This window comes from Lontra canadensis, unplaced genomic scaffold (assembly GCF_010015895.1).
Source record: "Lontra canadensis isolate GAN:19392208 unplaced genomic scaffold, GSC_riverotter_1.0 scaffold41, whole genome shotgun sequence".
Lineage (NCBI taxonomy): Eukaryota > Metazoa > Chordata > Mammalia > Carnivora > Mustelidae > Lontra > Lontra canadensis.
Window position 1 is genome coordinate 14,673,409 of NW_022631035.1, and position 16,044 is coordinate 14,689,452.

The following is a 16,044-nucleotide window of genomic DNA, read 5'->3' on the forward strand; positions in this document are numbered from 1 at the left end:
TTCCCCTTTGCATCATTCATACTCCGGATCATAGGCTAAGGCTTTCCTGGCTCCAGAATTAGGATACATGCTCCTGGCACCATACTCCTTTCAGTCACAGCCTATAAATTACACAACAGTCTCATCATGACAAGTGTTTGTCTTCCCATGCAGCTATAAGAGCCACAGGGGCAGGAGCCAGGTCTTTTTTGCTTCCCATGTTTCCTGAACACAGCTGATACTTGGCCAATTAAATCCTAAGTGAATACATGAATAAACAAAAATGGAGTTTGAGAGGGAGAGAAAAGAGAGTAAGATAATATGATGAGCGCTGTAACAGAGATGGGCATAAGGGACCAACATTTGGTCCCTTGGTTAATGGCTTCCCACTGCCCACCAAACAAGCCCAAGGGCAGTTCAGGCTCCTTAGGGGTGGCCCACGGATCCTTTCTCAGCTTCTTTATTCTCCTTTAAATCAGCCAGGCTGAAGGCCAAGTGAAATCTCCACAGACAGCTGAAAAGCTTTCCCCCTTCATCCTTATCTACTGAAATCCCCTACCATCTCTAAAGATCCAGTTCAAATAGCTCCTCCACAGAATGCCTGTCCCTAGTCATTCCAGTTAGAAATAACCTAGGCCATTTCTCGGCTCTATGGAAAGGCTGGCAGTTTCCACCCACTTCTTCCCTCACATCCTCCATACTCCATGCCAGTCATGGTTCTCCCAACCCACCACCTTCTTTTGTGATAGTGTCTGGCAGGTGCCCCGTCCTGTGCCAGGAATATCTCTATGCTCAGTAAATCTTTCCTTCGTGTGACAGCTCTGATGTTTTCTTTCTTTCTTTTTTTTTTTTTTTAAGATTTTATTTATTCATCTGAGACAGAGACAGAGATGGAGAATTAGAGCACAAGCAGGGGGAGAGGCAGAAGGAGGGGGAAAAGCAGACCCTCCATTGAACTGGGAGCCCGACCTGTGGCTCAATCCCAGGACCTGGAGATCATGACCTGAGCTGAAGGCAGATACTTAACCATCTGAGCCACCCAGGCGCCCCGATGTTTCCTCTTCTGTGGAAGCGCTTCTCCATAGTCCTGGGCTGAGTCGGTTATGCCTCCTCCCACCCCACCCTGTAGCCCCCATCGTACATGCCTCCACTGTAGCCCTTACCCTAGCTCAAGGGCTGGTACACACTGCTTACTGAACGACAGAACCCTGGATCTACGTGTGCCAGGAGGCTACGGTGGCCGTTCTCTAGATACACAGGAATTACTTCATAGAAATCCTATTCCTCAGCATTCTCAGACAAGGAAATTCCACATATGGCTCCTCACAACAATGGCCCAGCATTTGGCTCTTGCCTCTACACACAAATCACAGGCTCTTGCTCAGAAGCAGGCCCAATCACCACCCCATGTCAACCCTCATTGCTTACTGTACAAAGGAACAATGCTGCCTTCCTCCAGCCCCTCAATCTCTCCGAGGACTCTGGAACAGAGGCCAAGCTGGCAGAGTTTCCTAGGCTTCAGGGCACCTGGATTCCAGAGCCAGAGATGTTCCAGATAGGGCCTCCTTGCTGGGGGGTTGGCGCTCTCTCTCCTCTACCAGCTTATTGAAAACATAGCCACCAATTATCCACAATGCTAGAGAAATATGAAACTCATACACAGATCTTCAGCTTGGCAACACTTAATACCATGTTTGCTCAAGTTCCAAAAATCACTCAGCAAGGCAAAGTCAGTGCCTCAGTAACACATTCTTCCTGCTACCCTCTCAGGAGGCTTCTCACTCACAGACAGGCTCAGCGTGATGTTCAGAACTCCCCAAGCTCAGCTCAAGATCTTCAGAGAGCAGCTCCGTTCGATGCAACTCTACCTGTGTGGACAGAACTTGTCTTCCTAGCAGCAGCGGGGGTCTCAGCCACATTAGGGCAGTAGGTTCAACACAAATGTTTGATAAGGCCAGGCTTGCCTCTTGATACAAATTCCACAATTCGGGACATGGGCTTTCTCCTCAGACTCTGGAAAATGGGATCCAGAGCGATACTAGGTTATCCGGTATAATCCACAGAACTGACTTGGATTTCTTTCCTGGGGAGGCCTGGGGGCAGCTACATAGCTTTCTTCCCAGTTAGCCGATCCTATATACTATGTCAACAGTCTCCCGTCCTTCCCAGACAACCTGGTTTAATTCTCCAAGAGTTTTATTGATCAACATCTTCGCCAAAGCATAAGGACTCCTCGGGAATCAGAAGCAAGAGGTCTGAGGTCAAAACTCAAAGTTGGGCCTTATTCCTAACCTCAGGTCTCCAGTTCTTTGATGAGACAATGGTCACAAATGAGAGTGGACTGTTCTTTGCCAGAGGTCTTCAGCAGATCTTTGAGGGAATCACTTTTTCAGACATGTTTGAAAAGGAACTTGGTCGTGCCATCACACTGTTACACTGTAAGCTCTCTGAGCATCAGGATACCACCCCAGCCACTTCTCTACCCCTTCCCCGCCCCGCCCCAATAAAGGCCTAGAGGATGATCTTACACGGAGTAATAGTCTATTAATGTTTGATGGTGTTTTTTTAAATTAATAAATACTTGATTTTTAAAAAGCATGGGCAGATAAATTAGATAAAAAGGAAAAAAGCGGTGAAATACTCACTGACAGAGAGGTGCCTGCTTCTGGGCTCGGGGGGCTGGTAGATGGTATTGACATCTCCTGCAGACTGGGAAGCTTTGATCCGCACCTGCCTGGACACCCCAGAATGGGGAGAGGGACTGGTCTGTAAGATAAGAGCAAAAAGGCTGAGCCATCTTTAGGCAGACAGGCCAAGAAAGGCCTGCTTGCCCTTCCCTAGGACTCCTCGTGCTCTTAGTTGCCTTCCCACTTTTTAAAAAAAATATTCATCTATTTGAGAGAGAGAGAGAGAACACAAGCAGGGAGGAAGGGCAGAGGGAGAGGGAGAAGTAGACACCCCCCGACCCTGCTGAGCAGAGAACCCAATGCAGGGCTTCCTCCCAGGTCCCCGGGGATCATGGCCTGAGCCAAAGGCAGAGGCTTAGCTGACTGAGCCACCTAGGTGCCCCTGCCATCACACTTTCAATAGACGAGGTATCTAGCCTCCCTCCAAATCTCACTCCTCAGTCTGTCTTGAGTGGCAAACCACTATTTCCTCATTGTAGCTTTTTTTTTTAAAAGATTTTATTTATTTATTTGACAGAGATCACAAGTAGGCAGAGAGGCAGGCAGAGAGAGAGAGAGAGAGAGAGGAGGAAGCAGGCTCCCCGCTGAGCAGAGAGCCCAATGCGGGGCTCGATCCCGGGACCCTGGGATCATGACCTGAGCCAAAAGCAGAGGCTTTAACCCACTGAGCCACCCAGGCGCCCCTCCTCATTGTAGTTTTATAGCTTCAGTGATGAGCACTGAGACCCACTGCACCAGTTTAAGAGGTAATGACCCAGGCATGGAAGAATAACAGGTTTTTCCTATAATAACATGTCAAACAGAAAAGCGAGTTGTAAATACCCTCTCATAAAATCTCCAGAGAGAGCGAGCTTGGGAAAAAATGGCAGGAAATTATTTCAGCAGCGAGATCACCTGCCGAGTTGGGGGGTGGTCAGAATAGAGAATGACCACAACCTCCCTGCCCAACAGAATTCTGGTCAGTAAACATGTATTTCTAAAAGTAGCTTGATGTGCTGCTTCTCCCCAACCACAATCACTCCCCCCAAATCACAGCAAAATCTCAGCTGCTTAGTACCACCAGGGTTTCCATGAGAAACCACCTCACGCTTGTGTTCATCTGGGAAAGGCTATCACAGGTGCCATTTTTGCCAGAGGTCAAGGACCCCAGAATAGGGTCAGCAACCTCACCACATGCACCCTCACTTCTGCACTGTTCTAGTCAAACCACCAAGTGAGCCCTAGGGAAAAAAAAAAAAAAAAAAAAACCAAAGCAACGCAAGGGGCCCTCACAATGAGAAAGCAGAAAACCGAAGGTGGGCAGTGAACAAGTGATGTGGGGGTGCGATTACAAGCACGTGGAGCACTGCCAAGAGTGGGAATGGGGGTCAGGAGTGCTAAATAACTTGAGGCAAAGTTTCAACCTGCTTCTCGAGCTCTTCTACCTCACATAAGAAAAAAAAAAAAAAAGTCCAACCTAAACAAACTATATCCTGTCCTCCAGGAAAAAGGCTTCCCGCTCTCGCTCTCGGGGGTGAATTCAGCTGCCAAGCAGCCTCCTCTGGTCTCTCCACGCCAGACTTTATCACATGCAGGGCTGTCTTTACAAACTGTCTTGCTCTAACGGGAAGTCAGAACCAAGGGGAAGTGGAATGTTCTTGCTGAAGCCTCCGATGTGCAATAGCTTTCTGCTGAGAGTCAGAAAGGAAAAAACAGTCAAAGCCACACACTGGGGAAGCAGGCCAGTGAAGGGCAAGGAAAGGCCACAGCCCTGCAGTCGGAAAGAGAAGAGCCCCGTGATGACCCCCCTGAGGACACCTGCTTGCACACAGGGCCTTGCACGGAGTGAGAATTCCATAAATTGCAGCGACGTGAATTTGAAATGCACCGAAGAACATACACTCTAAATTCAATTTTAAACTCTAAGAGCTGAGACAGGAAAGTAGGTTCCGCAGTCAGCACAAGCATCAGTTTTTAGAAGAAAAGGCTGAAGTTATAGCAACAGGCTGGAAAACAGATGAAGGGAATCAGTGGAGGCTTCAAAGCAGGGATTTTTTTTTTTTTACTTATTTATTTATTTATTTGACATAAGAGAGAGAGATCACAATCGGGCAGAGAGGCAGGGAAAGAGGTTGGTGGGGGTGGGTGGGGAAGCAGGATCCCCGCTGAGCAGAGAGACTGATGCGCGCCTGGATCCCAGGACCCTGAGATCATGACCTGAACTGAAGACAGAGACTTAACCCACTGAGCCACCCAGGCGCCCGAAGGCAGGGATTCTTACCCCTTAATGTGCACAAATCACCTAGGGCCTTGTTAAAACACAGGTTCTGACTCTGTAGGTCTGGGATGGGGTAAAAAATTTGTGTTTTGTTTTTTTTTTTTCCAGATTTTATTTATTTATTTGACAGTGGGAGAGAGAGCAAGGGAACGTACAAGCAAGGGGAGCAGCAGAGGGAGAAGGAGAAGCAGACTCCCCACTGAGTAGGGAGCCCGATACAGGGCTCAATCCCAGGACCCCAGAATCATGGCTTAAGTTGAAGGCAGACGCTTAACCGACTGAGCCACCCAGGCACCCCTAAGATTTTAATTTTAAGGTCATCTCTACACCCAATGTGGGATTTGCACTTAACAACCCCAAGACCAAGAGTCACATGCTCTACCTGACTGAGCGTACCAGCCAGATGCCCTGAGCATCTGCATTTTTTTTTAAAGATTTTTATTTATTTACTTGACAAAGAGAAAGAGATCACAAGTAGTCAGATCACACGTAGGCAGGTGGGGGGAGGGGGAAGCAGGCTCCCTGCTGAGCAGAGAGCCCTATGCGAGGCTTGTTCCCAGGACCCTGAGATCATGACCTGAGCTGAAGGCAGAGGCTTTAACCCACTGAGCCACCCAGGCGCCCCGAGAATCTGCATTTCTAACAAGCTTCCAGGTATGCTGACGCTGCTGGTCCATGGACCATACTTTGAGCAGCAAGGTCTTAGGAGGAGAGTCATACTTCAATTAAAGGTCTTGGGTCTCGACCCTAGCCACCCACTAGAGCTGCCTATGGGGCTTCAGACACCTCACACCACCTACAACAGAATTTCTGGGGATGGTGGCCAAGGACTGGTATTTTTTAAATCTCCTCAAGTATTTGTAATATTCAGTCAAGTCTGAAAACCCTGATTTAAGGGGATAAAAGAGAACTGCATGGTAAACAAAAATGAGGTTCATGCAAGGATTCAGGGAACTTTGAGCACAACTCAGAAGTGGAAAAGAGAGAGGATGCCTGGGTGGTGTAGTTGGTTAAGCATCTCTGCCTTCAGCTCAGGTCATGATCCCTGGGTCCTGGGATCGAGTCCTGCATCGGGATCCTTGCTTGGTGGGGTCTGCTTCTCCCTCTGCCTGCCGCTGCCCCTGCTTGTTTTCTCTCTCTCTCTCTCTCTCTCTCTCTCTCGTTCTCTCTGGCAAATAAATAAGTAAAATCTTAAAAAAAAAAAAAAAGAAGAAGTGGGAAAGAGGAAGGAGGGGCTAGGAAAAACAAAAGGGGACTGTAGTGGAGTGAAAGGAGAGCCCACAAGTATAAAGCGTGGCCAACAGAATGTTGTAATCACAGCAAACAGAAGGTGGCATTTGACTACTCAGTGTAAACCTCACCAAAGGACCTGTAGGTAGCAGTGTATATAGCTGACACAAACAACATGAGAAATTACCAGGGAACCACATCCATAAAGACTGCAGTGACTGGAAACTAGGAGATCAGCAGAAAAAGTGGTCACAAGAGTAGGATCACAGATTATCTTGATAAAAGATTTGGTGGTAGAGACAAAATGAACAAGTGGATTCAACTCTGCAGGGGGTAAAGGGGTGTGTGTGTGTGTGTGTGTGTGTGTGCACGCATGTGTGTCTGTGTGTTTGTTTCAGTTTGGTTCATAGGAACACAGGTGAGAAATGGCCCCCGGGATCTCACCAGTCCTCTGCTTCAAGGGTGGCACCAAGAGACTTTGCACAGAAGACTACAATAGTTATGACAGTTGTATTTTCTTCTTCTAAGATAACCCCCAATATCTTTTTTTAAGATTTTATTTATTTATTTGTTTATTAATAAATATTTTATTTATTTGACAGAGACAGACACAGTGAGAGAGGGAACACAAGCAGGGAGAGTGGGAGAGGGAGAAGCAGGCTTCCCGCCAAGCCGGCAACCCGATTCGGGGCTCGATCCCAGGATACTGGTATCATGACCTGAGCTGAAGGCAGACACTTAATGACTGAGCCACCCAGACACCCTGATAACACCCAGTATTTTAAAGGTTCATCCAGGGGCGCCTGGGTGGCTCAGTGGGTTGGGGCCTCTGCCTTCGGCTCAGGTCACGATCCCGGGGTCCTGGGATTGAGCCCCGCATCAGGCTCTCTGCTCAGCAAGGAGCCTGCTTCCCTCTCTCTCTCTCTGCCTGCCTCTCTGCCTGCTTGTGAACTCTGTCAAATAAATAAATAAAATCTTAAAAAAAAAAAATAAAGGGTTCATCCAAATTGAGATAAGGTGACTAAATCTGTGTTTTCATTATCTGCACTCTCCAAGGCTTCCTAGACTTTGACTGCTTATATGTGATTAGGGTGCCTTTCTGCACTAAACGCGACCACATACAATCCCTGCAAACGCTGTCCTCCCTTGGACCTTCTTCCAGCTTGGTTACCCTCTGAGCTGTGGGAAAGAGAATGACACAACATCTCACAGCTTCTCCCCATGGGCAACATTATACTTTCTGTTCTGCTTCTGATAAACTGTGGAGGAACCTGGGGGAGATCTTCCAAGGGTTACAAGAACTCTAAGACCCCTTTCCAGGAGGGTAACTGATAGGTACTGAACTGTAAGTCAGAAGATCTGGATTCTAGACCAGCTCTGTCACCACTGGCTGCTTCACCATGGGCAAGTGACCCTAAGTCTTGGTTTCCCCAGGTATAGACTGGCGAGTACATATGCTTGCCATGGACCTCTAAAAGTTGCAAGAGTCAAATGACAGACAAAAGCACTTATACATGTGAGATGTTAGGTTTAAACAGGGGCCAGACTGAAGCTATTGTACTCAACAACTTTGGTCCTATCTTCCTGCACTTGCCCCTTACTTTAATAAGACTGAAAAGAATTACTATTTAGATTATCCTTGATATTTTGAACTTAAATAGTAGACAAGATAGCATCAAACTCATTGTTGGGATATTTGGGAAGTGGGCAACATCTGGATGAGAAGATCAGAAGTTTACTTTTGTCAGGGAGAATCTAAGATAACAAAACAAAATGCCATCATCAGTTTAAGGTAGCTGGGACAGATAGAAGTGACAAAAGAATGTAAGCTTGAGATTATTTTAAGATAGTAGAAAATCTGAGTCTAGGAAGTTATAAGGTCAAGAGTGAAAAGTTAAACACAAACATGGTTAGAGAAGAAGTCTGTAATTGGAATAAATTAAGAGTTAATGGTCCAGGGGCGCCTGGCGTCCAGGCTCAGTGGGTTAAGCCTCTATCTTTGGCTCAGGTCATGATCTTGGGGTCCTGGGATTGAGCCCCGCATCTGCTGAGCAGAGAGCCTGCTTCCCCCTCTCTCTCTGCCTGCCTCTCTGCCTACTTGTGATCTCTCTCTCTGTCAAATAAATAAATAAAATCTTAGGAAAAAAAGAGTTAATGGTCCAGGGCACAGGCCTAAGGGAGCAAGAACTACTGAAGGAGATGATGAAGTACTTTAAAATGGCAGGAGAAAGCAAGGCTAGAGAGGGGCTCTTCAGACTAAAGGGAGGCTCTGTGATGACCAGACTCCAGGAGTTCTCAGGTAAGAACAATGCAATACTGAAGCCTGCAACATGGCCTTGGCCAGGTGAGGTAGGAGAGGTAAATACAAAGGGAAGATTAGAAGTTGTCATAGAAGGATCAGTAGAAAAGGAATTCAGAAAGAAAAACTGCACATTTAAAGACAGGAATAAAAAAAAAATAAAAATAAAGACAGGAATAAGAAGGGAAGTGAAGGTGTAAGTGGTAACAAAAGGTGTATGAGGCAACAGATTGCTAAAAATGGAAGAAACTCAGTAGAGAAACTAAGTGACTGTCAGTTAGTAGCTGGAGGTAAAGCAGGGCTCTGTGTTGTCCTGGAGCAGGGTGCTCAAGCGTGCTCTGTGTGGCTGGGACCCGGCGACAGCCGATGGTGTAATAATCCTCAACAAGATAGTACAGAAACGGAAAATAACTCTTTACAAACCTTTACGGCAATTTAGCAGAGTGACTTTCTGCCTACCAGCTCTAGCAATAAGAACTAGGGTCTTGTATTGTGTATGTCCCTCATTTATTTTTCCATTTCATTTTCCAGTTTTTTGTGTTTTAAAAAGAATTGGTCCATAACAGACTGGAAATTAAAAGAATAAAACTAGTATTTCATCACAGAGGGTTAGAGAAGCACTGTTCTCGAGGTGGGACTCCTGAGCACACAGCAAGTCCAGTTCCTGACACTTGTGTTTATTAAGCCTGAAGTGGGGCACCTGGGTGGCTCAGTCAGTTAAGTGTACCTGAGGTCATGATCTCAGGGTCCTGGGATTGAGCCCCACATCAGGCTCCCTGCTCAGTGGGGAGTCTGCTTCTTCCTCAGCCCCCTCCATATTCTCCCCCCAACAAATAAATAAATAAAATCTTTTTTTTTTTAAAGATTTTTTAAAAAATGTATTTATTTGATGAGAGAGAGAGATCACAAGTAGGCAGAGAGGTAGGCAGAGAGAGAGGGGGCTCCCTGCTGAGCAGAGAGCCCGATGCGGGGCTCGATCCCAGGACCCTGAGACCATGACCTGAGCCGAAGGCAGAGGTTTTAACCCACTGAGCCACCCAGGCACCCCTAAATAAAATCTTTTTATTAAAAAAACCCTGAAGTATAGTTGAGGAAGTTCTCAGCTCATCACCACCATTACCACTAATAGTCTTAAATGTAAATCTTTACAAATGCAAAAAGTTGGAGCAGGTTAAGTGACCTGACAGTAACAAAAATGGTTATTTAATTAAATTACGGTATATCAACTCAAGGGATTTATGCATCTTTATAAATTATAATTATGAAGATTACAAATTATCTTAGAAAAATGTGCATGACAATGTTAAGTGAAAAAATTAATTAGAAAATTGTATGACCACATGACAACATTTAAAGTATGTATACATATGGACAAAACTGCAGGGGCACATGTAAATATCAATAAGTGTGTTACAGTGATAGGTTTACATAGGATAATTCCCTTTTTTTTAAAGATTTATTTATTTAATTGAGAGAGTGTGTAAGCGGTGAGGAGGGGCAGAGGGAGAGGGGGAGGGAGACAGAATCCCAAGCAGACTCCCCGAGGAGCGTGGAGCCCCAAGCAGGGCTTGATCTCACAACCCTGAGATCACGCCTAAGCCAAAACCAAGAGTCAAATGCTTAACAGATTGTGCAACCGACACCCCAATAATTGTCTTTTTCAACTTTATAAAAGGTTAAACTGACATTACAGCAATTTTTAAAAATATAAGTCCTTAGAAAGAGAGGCATCAATGTGGCATTTATTTCATGCGCCATCTAATGCAATGTCATAGGCATCAGAGATCGGGTGGTCATCTTTCAAACAGCCTGGGTGTTGCAGCAGTATCTGCAGCCGTGTGCACCCCTTAAAGGATGAGAAAGTGGATGTAAAGAACCACTTGTCTATACCTTCTCATCAAGGGAATGACGGGATCATAATCAAGGGTGCTGGCTCCCAATCAAGCAATTACTCCATTAAACCAAACCCCAATTCTAGCTGCTTCTGTTTAGAAAGGGTTTGCTGAATATGATCTCCGCTTGACTTCTGCCGAATAATCAAGACGCATTCACTGTGTTTTCTTAAGAAGATGGGTGGGGTAGGGTCCCAAAACAATTAGTCACAGCTCCTGCTCTTGAGGAGCTTAATAATCTTTTGGGGTAAAACTTATAAATATGCAACAACTAGAGGGCAATTACCAAGCAACCTATAAACTAGTAGGCACATTTTATCCAATGACTAAAGGAACAGGGAATAATCAAGATGGCCTCTGTGAAAAACAATGAAAACACTGTAGCAGGTAAATCAAGCTACATCCTGAAAACAAGGTGACAGCCATGGCAGAGGGTAAGGAAGAACTGCAGAATGGGGGAGTGTGCTGAACAATGTGGAAAGATGAAACTGGGGAGCTGGAAAGCAGGGTAGTTGGTGATAAACCCTGGATGTTAGGCTACATTTAGATCCTCTACAGTAGGCAATAAAGAAAGACTATAAGGAGTAAGTGAGTAACTTGAACAGAGAAATAAAATAATAAAGTCTATACTTTATTTCAGAATACTTCCCAAAACATATCCAGAAAAGAGATACATCTGGGACAGAGGAGAACAATCCTCAGTCACAAGGACACTTTTGTAATATTAGAAAAAGTCTTCTTTATTCTAAGGCCCCCAACTGCATTCTCCTGTGCCTCCCTTTCATCATTACGACAGCCCGATCCCAATACGTTTCCTTAAAAATAAAAGGTCAGGGGGCGCCTGGGTGGCTCAGTTGGTTAACCATCTGCCTTCAGCTCAGGTCATGCTCTGAGTCCTGGGATAGAGCCTGGTGTTGCGCTTCCTGCTCAGTGGGGAGTCTGCTTCTCCCCTCTCTCTGTCTCTGCCCCTCACTCGTGCTTGTGATTGCTCTCAAAAAAAAAAAAAAAAAAAGACAGACTCAGACTGCAATCACTTGTAAAATGTAGGCCTTCAGAGACCTTTTAGGAGAAGCAGCTACATAAGGGATAATTTCCCACTTCTGCCGGCCCCTGCAGACTGCCTGCCATTTGGTAAGGCAGCAACTGATAAACTACAAGAGGCCCTCCATTCCATGGCCTCTTTTCCATTGAACAGAAAGAAAAGTTTGTTTCCTACATGTGTCACAAGCCACAGGCATGGTTGCTGAGGAGTTGCTGAGAGATTTACATGACAGCGTCGAATCCTTGGCAATCTTTGCTAATCAGCATCTCCACCCTAATCAAAACTCTCTTGTTGGGGTCCAAATTAAATTGAAATAACATAAGTACAGAGAAAAAGAACTTTCTCTTTTATCATATATGTCTTCCTTATTCCCATGCCACCAGCCAAGTAACCTTTAGCTGCAACTTTAACATAGATTTGACTTTGCAGTGAAATCCCATGCAAAATGCTATCTGGCCAATGACACGGTGGGCTGAGCTGCACTTAAGTGCTTGCTTCATTTTTTTAATTTTTAATTTTTTTTTTAAGAGAGAAGTGGGGGTGCAGAGGGAGAGAGAGAATCCCAAGCAGACACCCTGAGCATGGAGCCTGTTGTCCCAGTGCCCCAAGATCATGACCTGAACTGAAATCAAGAGTCGGATGCCCAACTGACTGAGCCACCCAGGCGCACCCCCCTCCCTTGTGTGCTTGCTTTAATAGCAGCTGAGAAGCACAAAATTCTGTCCAGGCAGCCAGGTAAACCCCTGAAGGAGAGCAAGTTCCGTTTTCAGCTGCCAGGCCATCATAGGCGCTACTTACATGATTTCTGTCCTGGGACAGCAGCAATATCCTAAGGCTTTTCATGCTTGAGCTTCTGTCTAATATGTCAATTGCTTTATCAAGATCATCTTGGTTCTTCAGCAGGATGGAGAGCTGTGACACAGGACACAGAAAAACAATCATATAAAAGAAAAGTTGTTCGTTTCTAAAAAATAAGCAAAATACACAAGAAAAAAGTAAGATTGAAGGAAAACAATCCCATTGGATACTAGGGGGTCTTAAAACTAATTGAAACCATCTAGATATTTCCCTTTTCTTTTCCTTAAGTGTACAATTCAATAATTTTTAATAAATTTACAGAGCTGTACAACCATCACCATAATTCCATTTTAAAACATTCCCAGTTTTCCAAAAAGATCTTGTGCCCATTTGCAGTCATTCCCTCTTCCCACCTGTAGACCCTTAGGCAACCACTAATGTACTTTCTGTCTCTATAAATTTGCCTCTTTTGGGGGCACCTGGGTGGCTCAGTAGGTTAAGTGCCTGCCTTGGGCTCAGGTCATGATCACAGGCTCCTGGGATTGAACCCCACATTGGGCTCCCTGCTCTGTGGGGAGCCTGCTTCTCCTTCTCCCCCTCCCCACCACTCATGCTCGCTATCTCTTGTCTCTCTCTCTCTCTCTCTCACTCTGTCTCAAATAAATAAAATCTTTATTTTTTAATAATATTTTATCCATTCATTTGACAGAGAGAGAAATCACAAGTAGGGAGAGCAGCAGGCAGAGAGAGAGAGGGGGAAGGAGGCTCCCCACTGAGCAGAGAGCCCAATGCAGGGCTTGATCCCAGGACTCCAAGATTATGACCCAAACCGAAGGCAGATGCTTAAACCCAATGAGCCACCCAGGTGCCCCTATTTTTAAATTATTGTTTAAAGAATTTATTTCTTTAAAATAAAAGAAGTAGGCTTTAAAAAAATAATAAAATAAAGGAAGGAGGCTTTAGCTTAAACAAACTACAATTTTTTAAACATATGGTATGGGTCTAGATATCCAGAATATACAAAGAACTCTTACAACTCAACAGTAAGAGGACAAATAATCCAATTCTTTTTTATTTTTAAATATTTTATTTATTTATTTATTTGAGAGAGAGAGAGAGAGAGACAGTGAGAGAGAGCATGAGCAAGGAGAAGGTCAGAGGGAGAAGCAGACTCCCTGTGGAGCTGGGAGCCCGATGCAGGACTCGATCCCCGGACTCCAGGATCATGACCTGAGCTGAAGGCAGTCGCCTAGCCAACTGAGCCACCCAGGCACCCAATAATCCAATTCTTTTAAAGGGCAAAGGATTTGAACAGACATTACCCAAAGACGATAGACAAAAGGCTAATAAGCCCTAAAAAGATGCTCTATGCCATAGGCATTAGGGAAATGCAAATTAGCTGGCTTACTCTAGCCTCACTTTCTTTTTTTTTTTTTATGGTTTTTTAAAATTTATTTATTTGACAGTCAGAGATCACAAGTAGGCAGAGAGGCAGGCAGAGGCAGAGAGAGAAGGGGAAGCAGGCTCCCCTCCGAGCAGAGAGCCCGACGAGGGGCTCGATCTCAGGACTCCAGGACCACGACCCGAGCTGTAGGCAGAGGCTTTAACCCACTGAGCCACCCAGGCACCCCTAGCCTGACTTTCTTAGTAACTGAAGCTTGAGGTGCAATTTTTTTTTTTTTTAAAGATTTTATTTATTTATTTATTTGACAGAGAGAGAGAGAGAGCACAAGTAGACAGAGAGGCAGGCAGAGAGAGGGGGAAGCAGGCTCACTGCCGAGCAGAGAACCCGATGCGGGGCTCGATCCCAGGACCCTGAGATCATGACCTGAGCCGAAGGCAGAGGCTTAACCCACTGAGCCACCCAGGTGCCCCTGAGGTGCAATTTTTTAAAGTTCTATGCATTTGACATTTATATCTTTTGGGTTCTCTTATCTTGGTTTTTTTGGTTTTTTTTTTTTTTTTTTTGAGAGAGGGAGCGAGCATGTGCTATTGCGGGGAAGGGGGAAGAGAGGGAGAGCAAGAATCTTAAGCAGGCTCCACACCCAGAGTGGAGACTGATGCAGGACTCTATCTTACATCCCTGAGATCATGACCTGAGCCAAAATCAAGAGTCAAACACTTAATCCACTGAGCCACCCAGGCGCCCCTCATATCCTGTATTTCAAATGTTTTAGTTTACATACTTTAAAATACTTACATCTGCATTACTTATTAACTATAGAGTTAGTGGTTTATTTTCCAAATTTGTTGTATTTCTAAAATTCGTCCAAAACACAAAAGATCAGACGGTCTTGTTTTTGTTAGCTATTTAGCAATATACCCAATTGTAATTATACATTTTGTATAAAGGGGACCAGGGAGTTTTTAGCCAACAAATCACAGCTTCTATAGATTTCAGCCCCCAAACTATGGAAGAAATGCCTTTTTTAATTCCCCTCGAGCTGAAGGGTTTGTTTGTTTTATTAAATATAGTTGACATGTGTCACATTAGTTTTAGGCATGTAACACAGTGATTCAACAAGTCCATACCTTATGCTAGGCTGACCATAAGTGTAGCCCCCATCTGTTGCCATACCACTGACTATATTCCTTATGCTGTACCTTTTATCCCCACGATTCATTCATTCCATAATTGGAAGCTTGTATTTCCCACTTCCCTTCACCCATTCTGCCCATCCCCCACCCCTCTGCTAATCATTAGTTTGTTCTCTGTATTTATGGGTCGGTTTCTGCTTTTTATTTACTCTCTTGTTTTCTGTTTTAAATTCTATATACAATTGAAATCAAATGTTATTTGTCTTTCTCTGTCTGACTTATTTCACTTAACATAGTACCCTCTAGGTCTATTTATGTTGTTGCACATTTTTTTACAGCTGAGTAATATTCCATTGTATATACACACCACAGCTTCTTTATCCATTCATCTATTAATGGACACTTGGGTTGCTTTATGGAGGTGATTCTTAACTCTTCAACCAATAAAACAAAACTACACAGTAAGGACCAGTTTCTCAAAGAGACAGGATGTTGCCTGGGTTTCCTGTCTTGCCCTCCAACTCAGTTCCCTCAAGATGCACACTCTTTACTAGGCATCAACACACTGCCTCTCACACTAATGCAAAGCACCAGCCCAAGCAGACTGTAGCCTCTTGTACCTTTCCTGGAGCTGAGAAAGCAGCCAAGTAATTGACATTCAAAAGAATTCCATCCTGGGTGATATTCAAAGTATGAAAAAATAAGGACTAGAGGAGTGGAGGACAGGAGAAGGAAGAGTTAAAGAAATCACTCAGGCAGGTGCTAACTTTGGAAACAAGCTACAGTTGGTAGTTAAACTCTGAGAGAAGAATCCAGCATTTATGACCGTCAATGAAGGAGCTACCCACCAGTTTTCCACACCTCTCCAGCCCCTCCTAAACCTCTGCTTCTTGTTAAGCCTGCACTAGAAAGAAAAAGATAAGCTACAAAACATCAAGGAGACGATATAAGCCCTGGTCCTGGTACCATAGCTGATTCCACTGTGGAGTATTAGAGCTACTGGCACTGAATGAGCAGGAGAATGGAAACAGCTATGTCATCTCCCATGTAGTAAAAACCACAAATCTCAGAATGACTGGAATTAAGAAAAGAGGCTCCAGAAAATGAAAACCTGCAGATGACACTAGAGGAACAAACTAAAAAGATCCTCAGTGAAGCAGGAAGATAAAGGTAGTCAGCTGTCACCCTTCCTTGTTCCTACACCATCCATCTAGTCTCTTACCTCATTGTTCATGTAATGCAGATCAAGAGGCTGCCCAAACACTGTTGTCACCTTGTGTTCCACATCTTCGTATCTCACAGGCCGGCTGAACGGTATAATT

At 44.8% G+C, this 16,044-nt stretch overlaps 1 protein-coding gene across 2 annotated transcripts in view; it reads right to left on the reverse strand.

The window, feature by feature from the left end:
- Positions 1 to 16,044, reverse strand: part of MAP3K3 (mitogen-activated protein kinase kinase kinase 3) — a 60,847-nt gene that overhangs the window by 17,975 nt on the left and 26,828 nt on the right. For both annotated transcript variants that reach the window (XM_032870873.1, XM_032870874.1), the window contains 3 exons: positions 15,945 to 16,044; positions 12,185 to 12,298; positions 2,625 to 2,745 (listed from right to left, as the gene is read on the reverse strand). In XM_032870873.1, coding sequence (XP_032726764.1) covers positions 2,625 to 2,745; positions 12,185 to 12,298; positions 15,945 to 16,044 — 335 coding nt within the window. The remainder of the gene's footprint in view (positions 1 to 2,624; positions 2,746 to 12,184; positions 12,299 to 15,944) is intronic.